Source organism: Psammomys obesus, unplaced genomic scaffold, assembly GCF_907164565.1.
Source record: "Psammomys obesus unplaced genomic scaffold, mPsaObe1.curated_primary_1811, whole genome shotgun sequence".
NCBI lineage: Eukaryota > Metazoa > Chordata > Mammalia > Rodentia > Muridae > Psammomys > Psammomys obesus.
Window position 1 is genome coordinate 8,876,396 of NW_026596134.1, and position 24,503 is coordinate 8,900,898.

At 42.8% G+C, this 24,503-nt stretch overlaps 1 protein-coding gene across 5 annotated transcripts in view; it reads right to left on the bottom strand.

The window, feature by feature from the left end:
• Unc79 (unc-79 homolog, NALCN channel complex subunit) overlaps positions 1-24,503 on the bottom strand; it is a 230,250-nt gene that overhangs the window by 183,120 nt on the left and 22,627 nt on the right. For all 5 annotated transcript variants that reach the window (XM_055592859.1, XM_055592860.1, XM_055592857.1 and 2 more), the window contains exon 2: positions 2,572-2,692. In XM_055592859.1, the coding sequence (XP_055448834.1) occupies positions 2,572-2,692 (121 nt within the window). The remainder of the gene's footprint in view (positions 1-2,571; positions 2,693-24,503) is intronic.

Here is a 24,503-nt window from a genome sequence, read left to right on the forward strand (position 1 = left end):
CAAAGCTTCCTGGAAGTCAGCGAGGTTGCATGAATGCAGACACAGCAGAGAACTGGTGCCTTGACAATGCAATCCCAACTCAAATAAAGCTTCGTGAATTCCTATAAAATGGTGCCACACACTTGTGCCCCAAGTCTTATTCTTCTTGCCTCCAAGAGATTTCAGACATGAGCCACAGTACTAAGCTTTTGCTTCCTGTTTCTCTGCAAGAACCTGAGTTCAGGAAGCAGCAAGTAATTCTGAATGTAAAGATTATACAAATACAAAGGGAACCATCTTGTTTGTGCCAGAGGTGTTTGCTGACAATACTCAAAGAGCCAAACGCCTAGTTCACCCCATGTGGCTTAAACTTTCTACTAGCTTTTTAAGAGGAAGAAATGGAAATACAATTGGAATGGATGCAGCTGCCAACAGCCAAAGGGCGTCTAACATATGTTCAACATATAGAACAAAACTTGAAAGTTTTGTATTTTCAGGTTTTTTTTTTATTTTAAGAAAAATAAGCTTCAGTAGGCACAGAGAAGATAGAAAATGCATAGGGTTTGGACCAAAGAGGTGACCAGTAAATACTCCTGTTCAAGTCCCACCCAAGAGTCGCTACACTCCTCACTGTCTTACGCACAGGCGTACTATGTAGTTATCAACAGGGTCTGCCAGCCCTGCTCTGATCCAGCCCCTGCCGCTACCTCCTGGGTGCAAGGTGGAACCGAGGCATCTGGGAGCTGCTGTCCCATCCCCATCACATCGGCTCAGCTCAGTTTAGCGAAAATTCTGGAAAGACGGCAAGTCTCGACACTAAACAATCCCTCTCTTCCCTTGATTTCACAAACAGCCAAAACTGCCCTGTGGACTTCATAACAGATGCTGGCATTCCCAAAGGCCAGATCAAGTTTTTATCAGGAAGAAGCGTCCATCCTGTGTGAAAGTAACTAGAGAGCAGCGGCACGGCACAGGTGTCACGCTGTGTGTCACCAATGACCCGATGACGGCAATATTACTAGATATAGAATACTGAGTGGCGTCTTGAGCAACGCTTGTGACTTAGTTTCATTACCTGTAAAATGTGTACAGTAGTAACCCTTATCTAATCCCAAGATGTTACAGTGAAAGAGCTCACGGCAGAACTTGATGTGAAGAAATATAGGTACCATAGCAAAATGCTATGATAGCTGTTGCCACTGCCGTCATTAGCCGCTGTTGATAGTGACCCCCTCTAAAATGGACTATGTGCAGTTACACAAGTAGCCAGCTTGAATAGACTACCCAAACACCAGCTTCGTCACGACGATGCTGTCACCCCGACCTCATCCTCGAGGTCAGAACAGAACCCTCATGAGTAACAGACATAACTTAAAAGAATATTCTGACTTTCTTAACTTATTGGCACAATTCCAGAGCCCTGAGTGCCAAGCTCTTTTCCTACCAGGAAAGCATCTCTCCATTTGGGGACATAGGTCCCCAGCCTCAAAAGCAAAAGGAAAATGTAAAAGAATGGAACGGGATGCCTCGATCTGATTATTACCGTGAAAACCTGGATAACTACTCCATCCCCTTTGAGAGGTGGAAATGGCCTGTCCCGGGGACCTGAGCCAACTATGAGAGCACAACATACATCATGAACCTGACAAACAGAATCTTTTCACACTAGCGCAGGGATACTACACATTCGAAAGAAAGGATCCAAAGAAGAAGACCAGTAGATGTTGGTGCGGAAGACCAGTGACTGCTGAGACCCGCGTGCTTCTCTCCATATGTGGTCAGTCTGCCTGCACACAGGGACAGGCCACCAGAAACCTCGGTGCCACTACAGTCACTCCAAAGTGTGACCTCTCCGCACCCGACTCAGAGAAGTCCTGCTGCTGTCCGAAAAGCAGAAATGGCAGTGAGTCCAGAAGGACTGTGGCAACAGGCCCAGAGAGCGCTGCGTGTAATGATCAGTAAAATATTTTGAATTCTTCAACCTTGTTTGTCAAAGACAGCTACCCTGCTGGAAAAGGCTCATCTTTGCTTGTTTGCATTAGTGGCAAGTGTGAAGGGGAACGGCCCTCAGGGCTCTGTAGTAAAAACAGATAGAGTAAAAAGAGCTCCTGTGCAGTTACTATCCCCTTGACCTCCTAAAACTTATTATCAGGGTGGTTCGTAGGACAGAAGCAACTGCTATTACTGTACCAATTGGAGAACCAGGACGTACTAGCAATAAACCTAAATTGTCATGTATCTCTATTTCTTTTAGACTCAAAGTGCTCCTCATTCTCAATTTTAAAAACTCTAATCATCTCATTCTCAATTTTAAAAACTCTAACCATGCCTATTTGTGTCAAACATACATTTTTTTTTTCATCTGTAGATCTCCCAAAAGAACTGAGGAAGCAGGCCACAGCCATGCCACCAGCGTTTCCAGGTAAGCTGAGATCTGATCTGCTCAAAACACCCCGAGGACTAGAGTCCAGACTCTTCTGGCAGAGCACTAGAGAATTAAGGCCTTTTGAGACTTTCAGTGAAATTACGCCCCAATAAATTCAGCGGTACTACCTAATAATTCTCTCAAAGGCAAGGGCATTTAAGGCTTACCTTAACAAGGTCTGTGAAAAGTACTTCAGGGTGTTTGCAATATCTGTTCCTGATGGTACGGGATAAATGTTGTGGAGAACTCGGTTATGATATTCCTGCAAGTACCGGATCTTGGACGCAACTAGATAGAAGCAAAAAGAAAAAAAAAAAAAAAAGAAGAAAAAGAAGAACCTTCTTGTAATGTGTATCAAACACATAGTGAATAATTATGAACAAGAATTCAACCCACATTCTTAAAAACACATGTAAATTTTTACTGGAACTCCATGATAGAAATACTAACACAAAACACTTAATTTCTTATGACTGCATTCAACACTTAAATTATTTTTAGTTATCTGAATTGATATTCCTATACAAACTGTCTATTCCTTTTTCAATCCCTAAAAAAAAACAAAAACAAAAACAAAAAAAACGCATTATTCTAATTGCTTCCTGATTATCTTAAGATTAGCTTCCTGTTAGCAAAACAATAATAAATATAAGTCTCTGTCTCTAAAGAGTTATGCTTAATATGAAGTAGAAAGCTCAACACTCTAAAACTCCCTGAGAAAAACTGGGTATCCCTTGCAGAATGGCATCAGTTACAATCGGGCTTTCTTTAGCTCGGTCGTGAATATGAAAGTGTGTCTGATGAGTGCTTAACTGTATGAATATGTCAAGAGTATATTTACTTGGTGAGTATCAAGAAAGAACACAAGACTATGTGGCAATAAAAACACAAATAATAAAGGTCACATTTTTTTCCAATGAATTGCATAAATTAGGAACCATCCTAATTGCTTTCTGAGATTGGCTTCTCAGTCTCAAGAACAGGAGGAACTAAACATGTGTAGTTACCCTCCTACACCTACCTGGAGTCACCAGCATTGTCCACATTCCTGACCTGACCTTTGACCTGGCTGTAGTGAATGGCCCAGCTCTAGTCATTCCTCTTTGCAAATCCCAAGGAGCCATGATGGTCAACGTCTCTCTGGTCTCCTCTTCCACAGAGTTCTCAATACTGTCCGTTTGTCCTTTCAATCTTTAAGGCTACCCAGGGAGCCTTTAGGTGGTATGGCTCACTGTCAGCGGTTAGCAGAAGACATATCAAGTCCCGGAGAAGCAAGGCCTTGCTGTTCCCAACAGCCAATGGGAATAAGCTCCTGGATGCATCTAACTGAAACGCTGGCTTAAGCAACTTAAAGAAAGTCAAAATGCTTTCGACAGGTGTGGGTCTGAGAACCACAGAACAATAATATCAGATCGGGGAGAACCTTAGAGCCCTTTTCCCACAACCACTTCGTCTTAAAGATGGGAAGAAGAGGCACTGGTTGGCAGAGCTAAGCAGCCGTTAGCTCTCCTGACTCCCGAACCAGTGCTTTCTCCACTGTGACACATTCTAGAGTTACAGTTCTGAGATGCAGCCAGCATGCACACAGTAAACGTTCATTGCACAGCATCAAAACAATGGTCAGCAGTTGCTGGGCTAATCGCTGATTCTAAAATCTACCTGTTCCACTCCTCTAACTTGCGCTTTCTCCTTCCCGCTTCCAACACATTTTCCCAAAGAAATAAGTTTACATTGCAGATAGATGGCCTTGGGTTGGCACAACACATCTTCTCCAAAGACAGCAATGACTTTAATACCTGTTATTTCATTTAACCCATAGCATTTGGTTATAAACATTTTTTTCAGAGATAAACTCTACATAGGCAATACCAGAAAATATGTCAATTATATAACCGACAAAATCCATTTTCTTCCGAACGTCTTTGACCTATCATTCATCATAATTTCTATAATGACATTACAAGAAACACTCATGTTAACGTATAGTTCTAAGTTCCCAACATCTGAGATATGTCAGGCCAGCTTATACTTTCTCTCACTCACTATCACAGTGATGTTTCCTTACTGTGGCTTTTCTCAAGTTTTGATACTCAGCAGGTGGAGAATTTCGGGAGCACCGTCAATCATCATACTACCTAAAAAAAGGAAGCCTATGACGGCGCAGGCTGTGGTCCATACGCTGAAAATGAGGAGGAAAGTCAAAGATCCCCCGACTCACTGGCTTGCTCATAATTCAAGAGCTTTAAAACCATCATTACAGAATGATTGCAAGTATTCAGACATGGTTATGAGATGAATGGGCATTCTTTTTATAGTGATTTTCATTAAGATGCAGTAACAGCTCCTTTCAAAGAGTTTCCAAACATGCACGGGAAAACAGACACTACGGCCACGTCCTCCTTTGAGATCTTCGCGTAGTTTACATATTCACATCGTTCTGTCTCTCTTCACTTACCTGTGTATTTTTCTATATTAAGTTGTGATTTGTTGAGAGGCATCTTACTTATCCAGTCTTAAGACTCTGCCCAGTGCTGAGGGGGTACCCAACAGTCATAGGATTTGCTTGAACAATGAGTTAATACTTTAAGAACAGCTTTTGCACCTCTCTCTTTCACTCTCTCTCTCTCTCTCTCTCTCTCTCTCTGTGTGTGTGTGTGTGTGTACATAATATAAATATACAGTACTTATGGATTCTTTATTCTTAGATCCCAGACACCTAGTAAGTACTCAGGAGGTTACCAGCGAATGAAGGTGGAAGAAAAGAAGAAAGAAGAAGGTAAAGATGAATGAATGCACAATCACGAAAGACAGCTTACAGAGCAGGTTGGGAAATGTTCAAATTACTTTCTATATTTGGGAAACCAACAAAATTTCAGCCCTCAGATTTCTTTTCAACTACTTGAAAATAGTAAGGAGACCAGAGAGATGACTCAGCAATTAAGAGCCCTGGCTGCTCTTCCAGAGGGCCTGGTTTTGATTCCCAGCACCCACATAGCAGCTCACAGCCATCTGTAACTCCAGTGCCAGGGAATCTGTTCCCCTCCTCCGGCCTCCATGAGCACCAGGCATACACATGGTGTATTTACATACTTAGACAAAACATCCACACACTTTTAAAAGAGGGTGAAGAGGGGGAGGGGAGGGGAGGATAAACAGAAAGGTCTCTCACAAATCGTAACTTGGAATTGTGCTGAAGGTATAACTAAAGTTCATTTGCATTTCAACCTTGTGCACAAGAGATGATGTTTTGGCTTGTCAGCCCAGGAAGACCCAGCACCCGGTCAACATGCGTAAGTCTTGCTCTTTACTCCACATGCACCGACCGCTCTGTTGGCTGCAGACTCGGTTAACTGGCAGGCTGGACGCATGTCCATTATCTCCAAACACAACTGCCCTTAGGACTACAATGCCCATCAGTCTCCCACTGTCTTCTACTCTCATTACATCTGCAGAATGTTCTCGGCGCCCTCTCCCGGCCTTATGCCATAGGAAGTCCTCTGTCATAAATCATGTTCCCTAAAACTCGTAACTGAAACCCTAACCTCAAAAGGTAAATGCACCTGGAGAGGAGGCCTTTAAAAGAGGTGACCAGGTTCAGAGAAAGCCATTACAGCCCTGTGCTCTCCTAATACAATCCTCCTTGTGTCCTTGTAAGAAAACGATCAGGACACACCAGAGACACCAGACACGGGGGAGCACAGAGGAAAGGCCGAGTGAGGACGAGCGAGAAAGTGACCATCTGCGAGGCAAGGAAGGAGGCCTCAGGAGAAACCGAATCTGCCAACACCTTGATCTTGAACTGGAAGTCTTCAGAACTGTGAGAAAATAAATGTCTGTTGTTTTAGCGGCTCCATCTGTGATGCTGTATGGCAGCTGGAGAAAACTGATACGCCATCACAGGGGAAAGTCTCTAAGTGAGAGGAAGAAAGGCATGCGCTCGGAACTAAGGCCTTGCTGCCCCTCTCTACTAAACCTCAGTCCCCGAATCTGTCAAATGGAGAGGATTATATCCGGGAGTCAATGCTTAGCACAGTGCCTAGCACACCCTCACTTGCAGGTCACAAGAACCAACTTGTATCTCTTTCCTCCTGCTACCAGATACCGCTGTTCACCACCAGAGCTGGCCACCCACCAGCTGTCCCTCCTACACCATTAATCTCTCCCTCTTTATTAAGTCACTCTCATTAACTAGAATCTCCTTTATCAGAGGGAAATAAACAAAGTAGCCTCCCCTATTTCTCCTCCTCCCCTCCCTGCAGCTACTGGCATCCTCCTTCAGAGCTGAAATTATTAAAAGTTGCACATACAGTCTGTGTGTGTGTGTGTGTGTGTGTGTGTGTGTGTGTCTGTCTCTCCCCCCACCTCCCTCTCTTTCCCTAGTCTCTCTGTCTTACCCCAATCAGGCTCCCAACATCACCACTGCACTAAATCTGGTTTTCTGGCAACCACCTCCTTCTACAGCACCCAGACTGTCACATCCAGTGACACCTCCCAGTCACCCATCGCATAACTAGCCCTTTCAGCTCTCCCAAACAGTCAGTCCATCACTCCCACTCTTTCGAAACCCTCTTCCCTTGGTTTCCTTAGCACCATATTCCCCCAAGACTTGTACCTTTGAGAAATATCCCTCTTACAGTGTTTTGCCACCTCTGTGCGTTTAGAATTTTGAAATTTATCAGGGCTCAACCACTGACTCTGTTTCTCTCTGTAAACATCCTCTTCCTGGACAATCCCATCTACCCATGTGGCTGCCAGTACCACCCATGGGCTAAATACTCTGACATATACGTGCCCACTGCAGAGCTAAATACTCTGACATATACGTGCCCACTGCAGAGGCTTATCTCACATAAATAATAGACATCATATAAATTTTTTCACCTAGGAATCTCGCAGGGTCCTCAGAGTAAACACAGCCAATGCTAAATAGTCCTCCACTATGCACCCTAGCCCCTAAGAAAACCTCACTACCATCTATGTGATCTACCAAGCTCATAGAACAAATGAACAGCATCGCCGCACTGTCTGCCTCTAATCTGATCCATCACTGTCTCCTACAACACAACCAACAAAATACACCTCCAAAGTATCTTCAGCCTCCCTCCTCGGCATGGCATGACTCGCCACCATCCCCAGATGCTCAGAACACTCCCAGCTCCTCTTCCAGATTTCTCCCTTGCTATGCTCCACCTCTTTCTCCTTGGAGCAGCCTCAGAGGCCTTTTAAGCTGTTTCACATAATCCTCTGTGGTCCGCTGCCCTCGGAGTAAAATCCAGACTTCTTGCCACACCTTTCCAGCCTGGCCACGAACTCTACAGCTGCACTGGTTGGTCTTGCTCAGCGTGTGATGCAAAGCTATTTCTTTTGCATGAAAATCTTGTATGTAGGCTGCCCACTCTCTCCCTACCTCTTCAACATAGTACTTGAAGTCCTAGCCAGAGCAATAAGACAACTAAAGGAGATCAAGGGGATACAGATCGGAAAGGAAGAGGTCAAAAGTGTCACTATTCACAGATGATATGATAGTATATATGAGTGACCCCAAGAATTCAACCAGAGAACTCCTCCAGTTGATAAACACCTTCAGCAAAGTGGCAGGATACAAAATCAACTCAAAAAAATCAGAAGCCCTCCGGTATACCAAAGACAAAATGGCCGAGAAAGAAATTAGGGAAACAACACCCTTCACAATAGCCACTAACCACATAAAGTACCTTGGGGTGACACTAACCAAGCAAGTGAAAGACCTGTTTGAGAAAAACTTCAAGTCTCTGAAGAAAGAAATTGAAGAAGATCTCAGAAGATGGAAAGATCTCCCGTGCTCATGGATTGGTAGGATTAACATTGTGAAAATGGCCATCCTGCCAAAAGCAATCTACAGATTCAATGCAATTCCCATCAAAATACCAACTCAATTCTTTACAGTCCTTGAAAAAAAGATTCTCAGCTTCATATGGAGAAACAAAAAACCCAGAATCTCCAAAACAATCCTGTACAACAACAGATCATCTGGAGGTATCTCCATCCCCGATCTCAAGTTGTACTACAGAGCAATAGTAATAAAAACTGCATGGTATTGGCATAAAAACAGAAAGGAGGATCAATGGAACCGCATAGAAGACCCAGAAATAAACCCACACACCTATGAATACTTGATTTTTGACAAAGAAGCCAAAACCATTCAATGGAAAAAAGACAGCATCTTCAACAATTGGTGCTGGTCCAACTGGATGTCCACATGCAGAAACATGAAAATAGATCTATATTTATCACCCTGCACAAAACTAAAGTCCAAGTGGATCAAAGACCTCAACATAAAACCAGATACTCTAAATCTGTTAGAAGAAAAAGTGGGAAACAGCCTAGAACTCATTGGCACAGGAGACAACTTCCTGAACAGAACACCAACAGCACAGGCTCTAAGAGCAACAATCAATAAATGGGACCTCATGAAACTGAAAAGCTTCTGTAAAGCAAAGGACACTGTCATCAAAACAAAACGCCTGCCTACAGATTGGGAAAGAATCTTCACTAATCCTTTATCTGACAGAGGACTAATATCGAGTATATACAAAGAACTAAAGAAGCTGAAAAGCAGCAAACAAAGTAATCCAATTAAAAAATGGGGAACAGAGCTAAACAGAGAATTCTCTGTAGAGGAATATCGAATGGCAGAGAAACACTTAAAGAAATGCTCATCCTCATTAGCCATCAGAGAAATGCAAATCAAAACGACCCTGAGATATCACCTTACACCCATCAGAATGGCCAAAATGAAAAACTCAAGGGACAACACATGCTGGAGAGGTTGTGGAGAAAGGGGAACCCTCCTCCACTGCTGGTGGGAATGTAAACTGGTTCAACCACTCTGGAAATCTATCTGGCGCTTTCTAAGACAATTAGGAATAGTGCTTCCTCAAGACCCAGCTATACCACTGCTAGGTATATACCCAAAGTTTGCTCAAGTACACAAAAGAGATATTTGCTCAACCATGTTTATAGCAGCTTTATTTATAATAGCCAGAACCTGGAAACAACCCAGATGTCCATCAACGGAGGAATGGGTACAGAAATTGTGGTATTTTTACACAATGGAATACTACTCAGCAATCAAAAAGGAGGAAATCATGAAATTTGCAGGCAAATGGTGGGACCTAGAAAAGATCATCCTGAGTGAAATATCCCAGAAGGAGAAAGCCAAACACGGTATATACTCACTTATTTAGACCTATAAAATATGATAAACATAATGAAATCTATACACCTAAAAAAGATAATCAAGAGAGCGGACATGGGGTAAGATTATCAATCCTCGTTTTGAAAGACAGATGGGATGCACATTAAACATTGACAGGAGTCTACTGAGAGCATTTGAAAAACTCTAACTAGCAGTGTTTTCAAAGCAAAGACTCATGACCAAACCTTTGGCAGAGTACAGGGAATCATAAGAAAGAAGGGGAGTTAGTCTGATGAGGAAAGGATAGGAGCTCCACAAGTACCAAACATATCTGGGCACAGGGTCTTTTCTGAGACTGACATGCTACCAAGGACCATGTATGAATGTAACCTAGAACCTCTGCTCAGATGTAGCCTGTGGTAACTCAGTAACCAATTGGTTTCCCATAGTGAGGGGAACAAGGACTATTTCTAACAGGAACTCAATGACTGGCTCTTTGGCCTCCCCACCCCCCAAGGGAGGAGCAGTCCTGTTAGGCCACAGAGGAGAGCTTTGCAGCCAGTCCTGAAGATACCTGATAAAACAGGATCGGATGAATGGGGAGGAGGTTCCCCCTATCAGTGGACTTGGCAAGGGGCATGGTGGAGATGAGGGAGGGAGGGAGGGACTGGGAGGGAATGAGGGATCGGGACACGGCTGGGATACAGAGTTAATAAAATGTAACTGATAAGAAAAAAATAAAATTAAAAAAAGAAAATCTTGTATGTGTGTGCTCGCCCTGTCCCTTGAGTTCTTGTCCGTCCACATTCCGTGTGTCTAATATCAAAATGCAACTTAGAGGTGTCTTTACATGCTACTTGCTCACAGAGGCCTTTATCAACGCTCCTATCTGAACGGATTCCCTGACCATCCTTTTATTTTCTCTATCTAATACACAGTTTTTCCCCAATGGCTAACACAGTTTTCCACTGTGTATTTGTTCAGATGAGCGTTCACTGTGTCTTCCAAGTGGACATGCTGCAAGCACCGTGTCCCGTGCTCACCACTGCGGAGCCCCAGGCTCTAGGAACCCTGTGCTGAGTTCCCAGGAGAGAGTGAAAACAAAGAGGTGGTCAGCAGGACAGTGGCTGTTTTCAGCCATTAAACTCTGTGTCCTTACAGCCCAGAAAGGCAACTGCCAAAGCAAGAGGAAAATGAACAAAAGCCAAAATGATTGTAAAGATGTTTATCCCACAAGGAAGGTACTGGTTTCCACTGAACATGCACTAAACCAGTCTCTGCTCTCTGCTACTTTACTTCTTAGGCTCTTCACTACATTTTAAGAGACAAAACACAAGAGAAAAACTCAGTCGTACACACAAAAATGTTTCAACAAAACTAGGATCGTATAACACACAGGTTTTAAATCTGCTTTTAACCTTAACCATGTTCCTGCGTCACTAATGTGTTTAAAGTGATCCAATAGTATCTTCAAATTTTTAATTATCTAGGCTATCAAAAAAGTTAAGAAAAAATTAATAAGCACAATGAAGACTATAAAATTACATAAAGGCATCTGCTCACCATACATGACATTTTGTTGTGTTAGCCTTCTTGAAAACTTTTTCTGATAACTAGACATCATACATACATACAATTTTAGAATTCATTGTCCCCATACATCAGAAATAAATTTCTACATAATTTCCGTTACTGTGTAAGTGCTTTTTAAAAGTAAATCATAATTTATTTCACCAATCATCTGTTAATGTTTGTGAGGTTTGGAATGGTTCCAGTAAAGGAGTTGGAGAGATGGCTCAGCGCAGAAGACCCAGTACCGATCTTGCAAAAGACATGAGCTGTGTTCCCTGCACCCACACCAGGAGGCTTGCCTTTAATACCAGGGTCAGGGTATCTGATGCCCTCTTGTGCCCTCCTCAGGCACTTACACACACGTGGCACATACACATAATTTTAAAATGAAATAAATCTCTAATGCTGCAAAAGAACGCCCCTCACTATCTGAACATGTCTTTATATTTCCTTAGAATAAATTTCCATGTGAAACTACACAGATATGAAATACTTCGCTCTAGTTTGGGGAAGTCAGATGTGGTGGTGCGTACTTTTAATCCCAGCACTTGCAAGGCACAAACAGCAGAATCAAGAGCTCATGATCAGGGCTCGAGTGTTGGCTCAGCAGCTAAGAGCACTGGCTGCTCTTCCAGAGGACCCAGGTTCAATTCCAAGAACCCACAGGGCAGCTAACAACTGTCTATAACTCCAGCTACAGGGGATCTGATTCTCTCTTGTTAGCATTGAGGCAGCCTGCTTCTGGGTTGCCTAGTGACCTATGATGTCATCACACCTCGCCTGCCAGGCACACAAGTGGTGTACAAACATACACACAGGCAAAACTCCTGTACACATAGGGCCATCCTATATAGCATGCTTATGGCCAACCCTGGGCTACATGAAATACTAAATCAAAAAAAATTAAAACAATAACAAACTCTTCAAAAAGAAGAAAGCTTTTTGGGATACTTGTTAAAATGTTCTTCAGATAGTACCATTATTAGCATGAATAATAACACCATTGAATATGCACAATCGTGTGCGTGCGTTAACTTTTAAATCTTGTAAAAGCTTTTTATGTTGTATCACTTATAGTTTACTAAGCCAAAACAACACCAAAGTAAGTGATCTGCCCTGAGGCACAAAGCTTATGCATGGTAGTACTGGTCACTTAACCGACTGGGAGCCATGCTTGTTCCCCAGACCACACTGTTCTCTAATTGTTTGTAGCGCTTTGAGGACATTCAGTAACAGGGATACGGTGTAAAAATACTTCCCTGTTGGGACAATCTTATGTACACTGTGTGAAAGGTGCTCAATTGTCGACTGCTAAACCAGCAGGGCTGAGTACTGTCTGAGTTTTGGTGTTGTGATTTTCATGGCTCATCACCTGCCTCATATTTTGTAAACACTCTTTCCTCCCTCACATTTTGATTGGCTGAATAAAGAGCCGACAGCCAATCGCTAGCCAGGAGAAGAAAGGCGAGACTTCCAGGGAGAGATGGTCTCTGTGAGAGGGAGAGATTTGCCAGTGAGACACAGGAAGAAACAGAGGCCTGGACTGAGTGAGAGAGAGGTAATGGCCACGTGGCAGGAAATAGGCCAGGATTAATAGCTGAGATCTGCCTAGCTATAGTGTCTAAGCTTTTTAAAATAATAATAACTCTCCATTTCTGTATCTATCCATTGGTGAATCCAAGAAAGTCCTGCTGTATTTCCCTAATCCTTCTTGTTTTCAATATCTCATTAAAGAACTGTAGCAAGTAGATGAACTAGTAGGACCAAATTTCCAATATATATATTTTTTAGAAACTCAAAACCAAATATATCTACTTCACTATTCTGCCCTTTTCTTGAAAATTCAAATTACTTTCATCCTTCAGAATCCACCTAAATCACATCATCAGATCTTAAGTCTCTTTCCCATCATCCCTGAAGCCTTCTAATTGACTAGACAGTATCACTCGCTCCTCCTCTAAGCAAGCGGAGTACCACTATCTGCTTCCTAAATGGAGTCACTTCGTTAAACGCATATGCCAGTAATTGTAAACTAATCTGATGGTTCCAATTAGTTTCATGTTTGCAAATCCATTTTCGCAAACACCTTTAGGGTGTTTGAAGACAGATCTGTCCTCACTTTTCATTGCAAATCCCTCATGATGCTAGGTACGTGTCATGATGCTAGGTACGTGGCAGATGGCAAGCAATAGCAGTGGCCTAAATGTCAACTAACCCTTATCCTATATATACGCCTAATTCCATAAATATTCTGCTATTATTTGTACAAATTATTTTCATATACAATTTATTATGTAAATTACACAAAGAATGCAGGGTTCTTTTGCATGGTTAATTTCCTTCCTTCATTCCAACGGAATCAAAATAAGTAATCTCTTGATACGTATTTCAAAGGTGTTGTAAGTTCTTTGTTATATTTGAATACTAACTCTATGTTCTTTGTTTTTGTTTTTTCTGACTGGCCATTCTGGTTCTACCAGGCTGAGTGTTGTGCAGTTTTCACGATGCCCTGCAGAGAATCGTAGATGGACTGCGGGTTCCCATCTACAGCAATGTATTACCGCAAGCAAACTAGTAAACTCCTGACTCTCAGGGGCTCATTATGGCTGTTTTTTTTTTTTACCAAATGAGAATTAAAATAGCATTTCCAGTACATTCTTTGTAGATGTTTACTAATGTCGAGGACCTAACAGTCTGTGTTCTAATTCTACCCAGCTTCTCCGTGGATTTGGAGAAATGGATTTAGTGTGGTACCCTTTTAAATTCTCTTCTTGTCAGTTTAATATTTCATTAAGGAATAATAGACATGGTTCTGGCAGGATGGTTCAGGGGGTAAAGAGACTTGCCATCCAGCCTGAAAACCTGTGTGTGACCCCCCACCCCCAGAACCCATCTCCAGGTGGGAATAAAGAATAGAACCAAGTCCGCAGAGTTGTCCTCTGGCCTCCAAATATGCACCATGGCACACACCTGGGCACATATATAGAAAGACATACTAAATAAATAAGCAAATAACTGTAAAACATTTTTAAAAGAAATTATAAACGTAAATAAAAAGGATCTAGACATTGTTCTCAAATCAGATTGCTCTAAACACCCACCTCAGTGGTTTAAGCAACAATCATGGCTGATATCTTATTCTTCTCTTGGCCAAGCATAGGTTATAGAATAGGATGTCCGCCTTAATTATTGCTGCATATCTGTCTTTATTCACTCATTTTGCATTAATAGAAACGGGATTATTTAGTAGTCTTATTGGTTCTAACATGAAATCATCTCTCAAGATCTATTTTCTTCTCCTTCCTCACATCACCTGAATTAAATTTTGCACAACCTCCTCCTGAGATGAATTGCTATAATAATCAGGCTGATTGCACTCTGATCCTTTTTCAATATGACAGCCACAGCAATCTCTCCAGAATTCAAATGTTTTTCATTTTCTGTTCATTGAAATTAAGTTAACACATGAAGCTGGGGAAGAATGGTTCCCTGCTCTCCAGTCAAGCCTCCTCTCTTCTCTCTCCCTGTGTGTCACACCTCAACCATTCTAACTTGCCAAAGCCCAAGTGACAATCTTACATAAACACGGTTTTGTTCAGAAATGTAATTCCTACTTCTCTGCCTGGCAGCTCCTAATAAGAGTTGCTCAAGTTTCAGGTCTAAGTATGTCTCCTGTAGACAACTAACCTCCCCTAGCACAGGCCACCTTCACTGAAGTTCTAAGTTCATAGTTCCTGGCTTCTCTCTGCATGTATACTGCACAATATTGTCAATAACGCAATCGCTGTCTCCACACTGGACTGTCAGAAGCAGCTCTTTCAGTGTCGTGCACTCAGTGTACAGTAAGTGTCTGGTTCTGAATAAATACTTGTTGAAGAAGTGAGTGGCTATAACACAACTCACTACAACACAGCAGTGTAGTTTATAGTCCCTTTGTGAACTGGAGTTAGACCATGGATGTGATTAGGGTTTCCTCTGCCTCCTCTTCCTACTACTCATCACGAGGACCCATTCATCATTTTCTTCTCAGAGCCCCTAATCCCCTCACTATCTGGGGGTGTGGATATGATCTGGCTGAAACAATGGGGAGTGGCACCAGCCCAGGGACAGCCCGTGTGTGCTGCTGATTGCAGCCCAGTGAGTCGCACATCAATGCACCAGATGCAGGACATGCAGCCTTGAGGTCACAGTTCCGTTTGCCCTGCTTGGCTCTAGTCTTGCTTTAATCCAGTATTTCCCAGCTATGTTCCCTCCCCTTCCTCTTTAAGCAGAAAAGCAATGTTTACTCTGCGCCATTATATACTTGGAAGTATGTGATTTGTGTTCGGGTGTTTTGTTTGTTTTTACCAGTGACTCGTGGACGAGAGTTTGCCTTGAGTCTGGACTTTTAAACTGTTTGGACTGTGGGGACTTCTGAAGCTGTCACTGAATGCACTTTACATTATGAAATGGCCACAAGCCTAATGGTGACCAGGGAAGAAGGCTATGTGTTTTGTTTGTTTTGTTTTGTTTCCGCTTTGCAACCTGGTTGTCCTGGTACCTACTCTGTAACCCAGACTGGCCACAACCCCACAGGAATCCTTCACCTCTGCATATACCACCCAGCTCTAGGCTCCTAATTTGAACATTTGGACCCCATGCCGCTGAAGCTCTTGGGAAGAGGGGCCTGACTGGAGAAATGTGACCCCAGAGGTGGGCCTTACTCCCGTCCTACACCCTCAGTGTTCCAGTCTTACGTCTGTGACAAGCCTTTGCCGTGCACTCCAGACAACCAAACCATTCCCGTTACCTCTCCCGTGGTTCTTTTGAAGCCAGAAGCCAACATAAACCGCTCTTCCCTTGAGTTGCTTTTGTCAGAAATGGTGATGAGAAAAGCCTTTGCTTTGCTCCAGTTTTTGGTTTTTTTTTTTTTTTTTCAGTCTCTGCTTGAATTCTGGCTCCCCTATGTACTAGCTGTGAGAACATGGACAAAACAATAAACTTCACTCAGCCTTAATTCCCTAATCTCTAAAATGAGGGCAGTTGTTTTTTTTTTTTTTTAATCTCATGGGGTTGTATACATCAATTATAGCACAATGACCAGCACACAATAAAAAAAAAAAATGTACAATCCTAATTAGCCACTACAGATGAGTTCCTCCTCCCCTTTCCTTCCCTAGGCTAACGTTCAGTCCTTTAAATGGAAGATAATGCACAAATGTAGTTAATAATGAAAATAATCAGAAATTAAAATGTGGAGGCAACAAAGCATCATTTGAGAACTCCAGCGGATGTGCAGGGCTTTGTGCAAATCCCTGATCAAAGACTGTCAGTCCTCCTTTGAGGAAGGTCATTCTTCCTGAAAGCGAAAACCTCACAAAAGTTCTGAATGAAGGGTAATGGCAGAGGAAGCAAACAGGCAGAGAGCCAAAGCAGTCCAAAGATGTCAGATGCCATATACCACCTCATCAAGCTCTTCCAGAGCCTTCTGAGCATATTTTTTCAGTCAACTTACACTCCAGGTGGCAAACTCTATCTGGCACCTTCAGCAGACAAGAAAGGTCAACAGAGAATACCCCTGTTCTTTGCCAAAGAACTCCTCCACCACCACATCACTATTAAACACTGCATTTCTCTAGGTATTTACATTCTTCAGAATAATTCCACATACATTATTCAGTTAGGTTTTGAGCATTTAAGTTGTAAAATAATAATAATAATAATACAGAATGGAGAGATGGCTCTGCGGTTAAAAGCACTGCCTGCTCTTGCAGAGGCCCTAAATTCAATTCCCAGCAACCACATGGTGACTCACAACCATCTGTAATGGGATCTGATGCCTTCTTCTGGTGTGTGTGAAGAAAAAGTACTCATATACATAAATAAATATGTGTGTGTGTGTATATATATATATATTAATACTATACATTGGAGGTTTAGGGAAACCTAGATATTACACAACAAAATGAGCACAAAAGTGAAAGACCCGAGTGCAACGTGTTCATTCATCAGACATCAATTAAAAAACTTTGGGGTACTAACAAGGCAATAATTACTGAAGCAACCCCTGTTCTCTAGAAGGCCACAAAAAAGCACAATGGTAATTCTCAGTTCTGATGCTCACTGCATAGTGCCAGTAAACATAAGAATATTGGCTATATTACTCCCACATTTCCAATGAGGAACCTGCAATTGAGAGAGGCTCAATAAGTCACCCTGAGGTCACACAGAGCCACCTTCTGTTCTACCACCTAGGAAAAGCCGCTTGAAGTGGCTATGGGCCACCGCACATTTTTTTTAGCTCATTAAAAGTACGCCGCTGCATAAAGACGCTCAGTGAGCTTTCATGCGTGAACTAGTAAGTTATAAATTAACCTCTTGTCATGTGGGGGGAAAAATGTAAACACAGAAACCATTTCACTTGCCGGAATTGAGGCACTTGCAATTAAAGAGGGAGGGGTCACTTACTCAAGGTTGGTCAGGAGAGCCTGAATCTAGTGGTCTGGGGGAGAGGGTAACACAGGAAGTACGAGCAGAGGGTGGCTGGCAGGGAATGCTGAGAAAGAACAGAGTCTCATCCTAGCTAACATGACAGGACAGGATGATGGAGCTTGGTTTGGAAGTTAAGTAAGCAGCTCCCTCTGAACAAACTTTTGAACTGAGGGAATCTGAAGCCCTGTTCGTTACCAAGCGCCTTCCAAAGCATCCCATGACTCCATGGCTGTACTTCCTAACTGATGAGACAAGACCCATGAATACCACACTTGAAGTTTCATGGGAGAAACAAGAATGCTACTGGTCCTTCCGTAACAGTGCAAACCCACAAATCCGAATTTATCAGGCAGATGCTACAAGATGCTGTAATCTCTGCTAAATTTCACTATGCTCCCTAATTAAAAACAAAAACAAAGAAGCAAACAAAAGACCCTGGATTGTTAAGGTCTTTAGAAGAATTACGTTTCAGAGGTAACACGGAATGCTGACTCTGTGACATTCTTTACATTTCTATGACCAGGTCAAGTACTCAGAACATATCTGAATTGCCAAGCACTTGCCAGGGGTAGGGTCGCCTCGACAGAAAATAGAAGCACCTGACAGATGGGCCCCTGCGCATGCCTGTGAGGGACAATCTTGGCTGAATTAATTGCTGGTGGGGAGACCCATGTCTTAGGTGTGGGTGAGATCACTCCTGGGGCAGAGAATCCTGGGCTATACAAGTGCAGAGTGGGGGAGGAGGCCTCTCCTGCCCCCAGCAGCAACAGCAAGCAGCAGCATTCATCCCTTTGTCCCCTGATGTGAAGGCAGCATGAGCAGCCCCTTCAAGCTTCTGCTACCTTGACGTCCCCAGCGTGGTGGATGGAAAAGAAACGAAGACCGCCCTTCAGTATTGTTCACTTTCAAAGGAAAATAATGATGCTGAAAAATCAATGCCACTCCCTGAGAAGACAAGCTCTCCCAAAACTGTCTAAAAAAGAAAGTTAACTGCAGCCACCATTGTCTTCAAATAATGTGGCCATGTGGACAACCACTGGGACTATGTGGAAGCATGCTGTTTTCCACAACAATGCTAAAGTCCGAGTGGAGAGCTCTGATCAACCTAGGGTCAAAATTCAGATGCACCATGACTCGGAGCACACAACACACCACTCAGCAGTGATTCACACCATCATGCAGGGAAATGGTCTTATACTCCATCAGGACTGAACACCACTTAAACAGAGGAGCTCAGCTCATTAAGGACCATTTAAAGAAAAAAACAAAACATAACTAGCATTTCTGGAGTATCCCCAGGCACTGTCCCAGAGCACTGTATGTACCAGGCACTGTCCAGAGCACTTTGCCCTTTTGACTCTTGGAAATTTCAAGAGAATTCTACGAGGCAGGCACTGGCTTTATTTCTCTGTCCTTATATTTTTTTTAAGATTTATTTATTTTTATGTTGTGTGCATTGGTGTTTTGCCTGCATGTATATCTGTGAAGGTGCCAGATGACCTGAAACTGGAACTATCAATAGCTGTGAGCAGCCATGTGGGTGCTGGGAATTGAACCTGGGTCCTCTGGAAGAGTTAAAAGCCAGTGCTGTGAACTGCTGGACCAATTCTCCAGTCCTTCTCTGTCCTTATTTTTTAACAGATAAGAAAACTGAGGAAGTTGTTATCAGTTTTGAAAATGCATGGTGTCCACATATAATTCTTCAACTCAGGCAGCAAGTGTATATCAAGGTCCAACAGCAGATAAGACAACCCTTGCCTTCAACCTCATGAGCAGATAGAAAAAAAGTGAAAGTGAATGAAAACAAGCAGGGTTTTTAAAGGTTACAAAGAAAAACATAAGGGACTAAACTAGAGATAAAGACAGAGTTAGGGCACCTCTTTTACACTGAGCGACTTTGAGACAGGCACTCGTGTTACTTAAGTAAGTCAGAGGCTGCCACTAGACCTGAGAGTGAGAGGAAGGTGTTCGGAATCAAGACTGCAACATGAAAACATCATTTATCATGCTCACCGGAAGGTCACTCGTTTACAGTGTAAGGGCTTGTTGTTGTTGTTGTTTGTTTTTTGTTTTTAAAATACAAGAAAGAGAGAAGGAAGGAGGAGAGACAGAACAGAATTTGGAGAGCTTGAAAGCAAATAGGTAGAAAACCTGTGATTTGGCAAGCCAGCTGGATCCCAGGACAGCTGCAGCAAAAAGGTGGAACAGCAAATGCGCATCTCAGAATTCCCTAAGGCACACTGGCTACCCCAGGGAGCTCTGGAACTACAGATGAGGGAGAGGGACGGGAGGTAAAACAAAATTTTAAAAGCTATGGTAGAAACTGTTCCGAGTAATCAGGATACTAAATTGTCTCCTGTGCTTCCCATCTCTGGAAGGACACCTCTCTCAACCCAGCACATCTGAAGTTCACTGCCTACAAAAAAACGCGTCCCTGAGAACTCTAATGGAGATGGTGCACGTCGGAAAATGGGGTACCCTACAAAAGCCAATGATCTGCCCACTAAATGAACTGTGAGCGCTGACCACAGGGCTAAGCCAACTCTTGTTCTCAGCCCCTAACAGCCTCATCTTTGGAGCTGGAGGTTGGAGATCTGCTTTTGCTCCTTCCTCCCGTAAACCTGGCCTAAACCCAGTGACAGCAGGGATCTCCTAGTAATGGTCCACCAGCACGCTGCGTCAGCACCTTAATCCAACCCTAAATCTGAGCAGACGGCAATGCACAGGCAGCCACCTAAAGAAAACTTCTCACATGTAAGACAGGGCAGAAAGAACAGAAAATTACCATGAGGAACAGAAATCTAAGTAGAAAGAGAAAACCGTATGTGTGTGCATGTATGTATGTGTGTGTGACACACATGCCGGTACACGAAGCTGTTATAGGGGCTGGGGAGATATTTCCCCGGGTGAGGTGCTTGCCACACAAGTATGAGGACCTGAGTTCAGATCCTAAGCACCCACTCAAAGCTGGGATGGTGTTACAAGCCTCTAACCCCCTGGGGTTGGGAGGCTGAGACAAGTAGATTGCTAGAACTCACTGCCCAGACATTCGAGACAAAAAAAAAAAAAAAAAAAAAAAAAAAGCTCCATGAGATGCCATCTCAAAGAACAAGATAGAGAGCGATAAAGGAAGAACCTTGAATCTTTTACACAGGCAAAGACAGGTGAGTGCATGCCTGCACACACACACCTATATAAAACATGCACACACACAAATAGATGACAGATAGACAGACAGATAGATAGACAGATAGATAGATAGATAGACAGACAGACAGACAGACAGACAGATAGATAGATAGACAGACAGATAGGTAGATAGACAGATATAAAATGTAAAAACTGGGATAAGAGGCTGAAGAGATGACTCAGAAGTTAAGAGCACTGGCTGCTCTTACAGAGGACCCAAGTTCAATTCCATACGGTGGTTCCCAATTATCTGTAACTCCCAACCCAGGGATCCAACCCCTTCTTCCGGCCTCTTTGGGTACCAGACATACATGTGATATACATACATACAGGCAGGCAAAATACCCACACATAAAATAAACAAATAAAAAAAATTTTAAACTGTTGTAAATATCACAAAGAGCACTCTAGTTACAAATAAATCTTGGTGAGTTTTCTGAAAATAACACACAGAGCATGACAGGGAAGCAGAGTTACTGAATATTAAAACAGAATTTTAGAAATAATCAACTAAATGACACAGTTGAGAAAATTTCCCCAAGTACAGCAAGAAGACAGGAGCACAGAAGGAGGGAGAAATGATAAATCCAGGAGATTGAAATTAGAACAGAAGCACCAGAAAAGGCATACGCAGCCAGAGGAGGTGAAGCCATTAACTGAAATGAAATGTTGAAGTAAAAGCAGACTTAAAACGGCCCATCACAGCCTAGCAAGATGGCTCAGCAGGTAAAGACATTTACTACTGAAGCCTGGGAACCAAGTGAAGGTGGAAAGAGAGAACTGACCACACAGAGCAGCTCTGTGACCATGGCACATATGCTCCCCACACACATCACATGCGTGCGCACACACAATAATAATAACAAACAATTTTTAAAGGGGTCTCTCAAATGAACAGAAGGAGACAGTGCATGTCACTGCATGGTGTCAAAAACTAGAGACAAAGAAAAGATTCTATATGCACCTAGACATTTCTCAAAATTTTGCATTGCTTAAGAAAGATCAAAGAGCTTTGGACTTTTCAAAAGCAGTACTGCACAAAAGGCAAGTACGAAGCAGTGCATTCAAAATCCTGGAAACAAGCTATTACAAAGCATTCAGGCAAATTACAAATCAAGCCCATAGTGCGTTTGGACATTTGTGGCTGCACCCTTTCTCCTGGGAGGACCAAGACCCAGCAGTGCGCCCAGTACGGATGACACCTGCCAAGGTCAGAGGAGCAGAGCTGAGAGAAGAATGGCAAAAACCGCCATCTTCATGAGTCCCCCATAGAGATATACTGTGTTTTTAACCCAAGACACACTGTCTGGGCAAGCATGGCCCTGGTTTTCATTTGTTCTTAAGCCGGTGAAATTTCTGCCCTCTTCCACAATGTCCTCAAACAGCTAAGGACACTCATTTACCTCACAGAAGTGTTCTATTTTGAGCTACTTCTATGGGCTACAGGTAAATCTGAGCTTAAACAAAAAATACAAAGTAACTCTCCCATACCGCAGCCCCTTTTTAAAATTTGTTTCTGACTTGATTAGTTACTTGGAGGGGGGGAGCTCTCAAAGACAAGTTCAAGGCATGTCCCAGAGACTGCATAGGCTATCTTAATAATATGAGAGGGAGCATACAATTCTATGTATGTGTGCTTCCTCAAACGGCACCCAGATTAGAAAAGCACATTTCTCTATCTTCTGGGTACCTACCTATGACTTTGTTCTCACCCACCGTTAACATACTTTTCTAATTGTCCTGTTCATCATTCCCTGGCTCTTCTTTACTCTTTCATCTGAGCATGCGTTACTCAAACCTATACTAATCAACTTAAGTGAGACCTGGTTGTAGAAGGAAGAATCAGTCATACAATGGCTCCTGAACAAGTTTTATGCATCATTGTTTTATTAAGGAATAAAGGGCTGTTGTGGCCACCTTCGGACCCAGAAATAGGAGTGGGTTATTAGATGCAAATCTACTTCTACAAACAAATGCCATTTAGCCAAGGAATAGTATTAAATACCAGAGAAGAGACTTGAGCATCCAAGAAAGTCCACCTAAATGTGCCACAGGAGGAGGGCTCTGGGAAGCGGGTCCTGGCAGCAACGCCAGAGTCAGACCAAAGTCTTCCATTAAAACCAGGCGAGCCAATTGGGATAAAAACAGTATAGGCCACTGACAATGTGCACCAGAGCAGAGAAGAGTGTGTCCCCAAAACCAACTACACCGGGTAAGAACGGGCTGCTGGCAGCTGCATAGGTGCAAGACCCCAGCATTCACATGGGAAGACACAAAAGAGGAGTTAATGGTCCTCAGTTCGTGGAACCCTTCCAACTCTTCGGTGAGCGAAGAGCACCATCAGAAATGGGCTTGGCTGGTCTGAAAAGAGCAGTCCTGCAAAGGAGGGCTCTTCAGGAGGCAAGAGCTCAAAGTGAAGGGGCGGACCTCCAGTCCAAACACGAGCAAGCCAAACCCTCCCTCAGAATCATGCTCTGCACTGAGGGGAAGCCATTGAGGGCAGAACGCAGGTGGGCCACTGCAGTGACACTGGACTTGAAGGACAAAGAACGCACAAATGGAAGTGGGCAGAGGAGGCAAAAAGAGAACTCAGAAAAGATGAGGGCAAAAGCAAGCAAAAGGGACCAGACAGATGTCTCGGTGGCTAAGAGTGTGTACTGTTCCTCCATAGGACCCGAATTCTGGTCCCAGTGCCCGCGTCAGACAGCTCCAGGGGGACCCATTGCCTCTAACACCTGAGGTACCTGCACTCACAAAACCACAAAGAGACATACATGTATACACATAATTATGAATAATTTTAAGCCTGGCAGTGGTGGTGCAAGCCTTTAGCCTCAGCACTCGAGGCAGAGGCAAGCAGATCTCTGTGAGTTCGAGGCCAGCCTGCTCTACAAAGCAAGTTCCAAGACAGAAGGGCATACAGAGAAAAATCTGTCTCAAAAACAAAAAAACAAAACAAAACAAAACAAGAATAATTTTAAATTTTTAAAAGGCAAACAAAAGAATCATCTCTCCTCCTGAAATCGTAGGAAAACTTAGTTAACCTAAAAACTAAGTAACAGAAAATCCCATATATTAATATATATACAATAAAAAATTAAGGATATTATAAAAAATAAATTTCCATACAAATTCATAATAAGAAAAGAATGTGCCATAGGGGAAAATGGTGTGAGGTAATGCATCTGCTAAATACCTCCATTTAAACATGGTTTTTCCAACTCAAAACACAAATAATTAAAAACAAAGAAGTAGCAGAGGTGTGTCCACTAAGCAGATAAAAAACCCACAGCACAGCCTAATATTTCAAAACAAGCTCAAAATAATTAAGAAAACTTCTAGATCTATGTTTTTAAAAATGCTAACATTAGGTGACAGATAAAAAAGAGAAAACAAAAAGAAAAGCGAAAAACTCTGGAGAGAAAAATAAGATAACTATTTCAATACCGAAAGCTGTATCAGTCAAAATGTAAGATTAAAAAAGAACAGTGCTTAAAAAAATAAAGCATGAAAAAGAGCAATTCCTTTTATTTCATTGTATTGCTCTGTGTGTGTGAGAGAGAGAAAGACAGACAGAGAGAGAGAGAGGTGGAAGGCAGGGTCTATGCACACAAACCAGAGCATCCATGGGGAAGTCAGAGAACGGCTTTGTAGAGTTGGTTCTCTCTTTCCACATCTCTGTATGTTCCA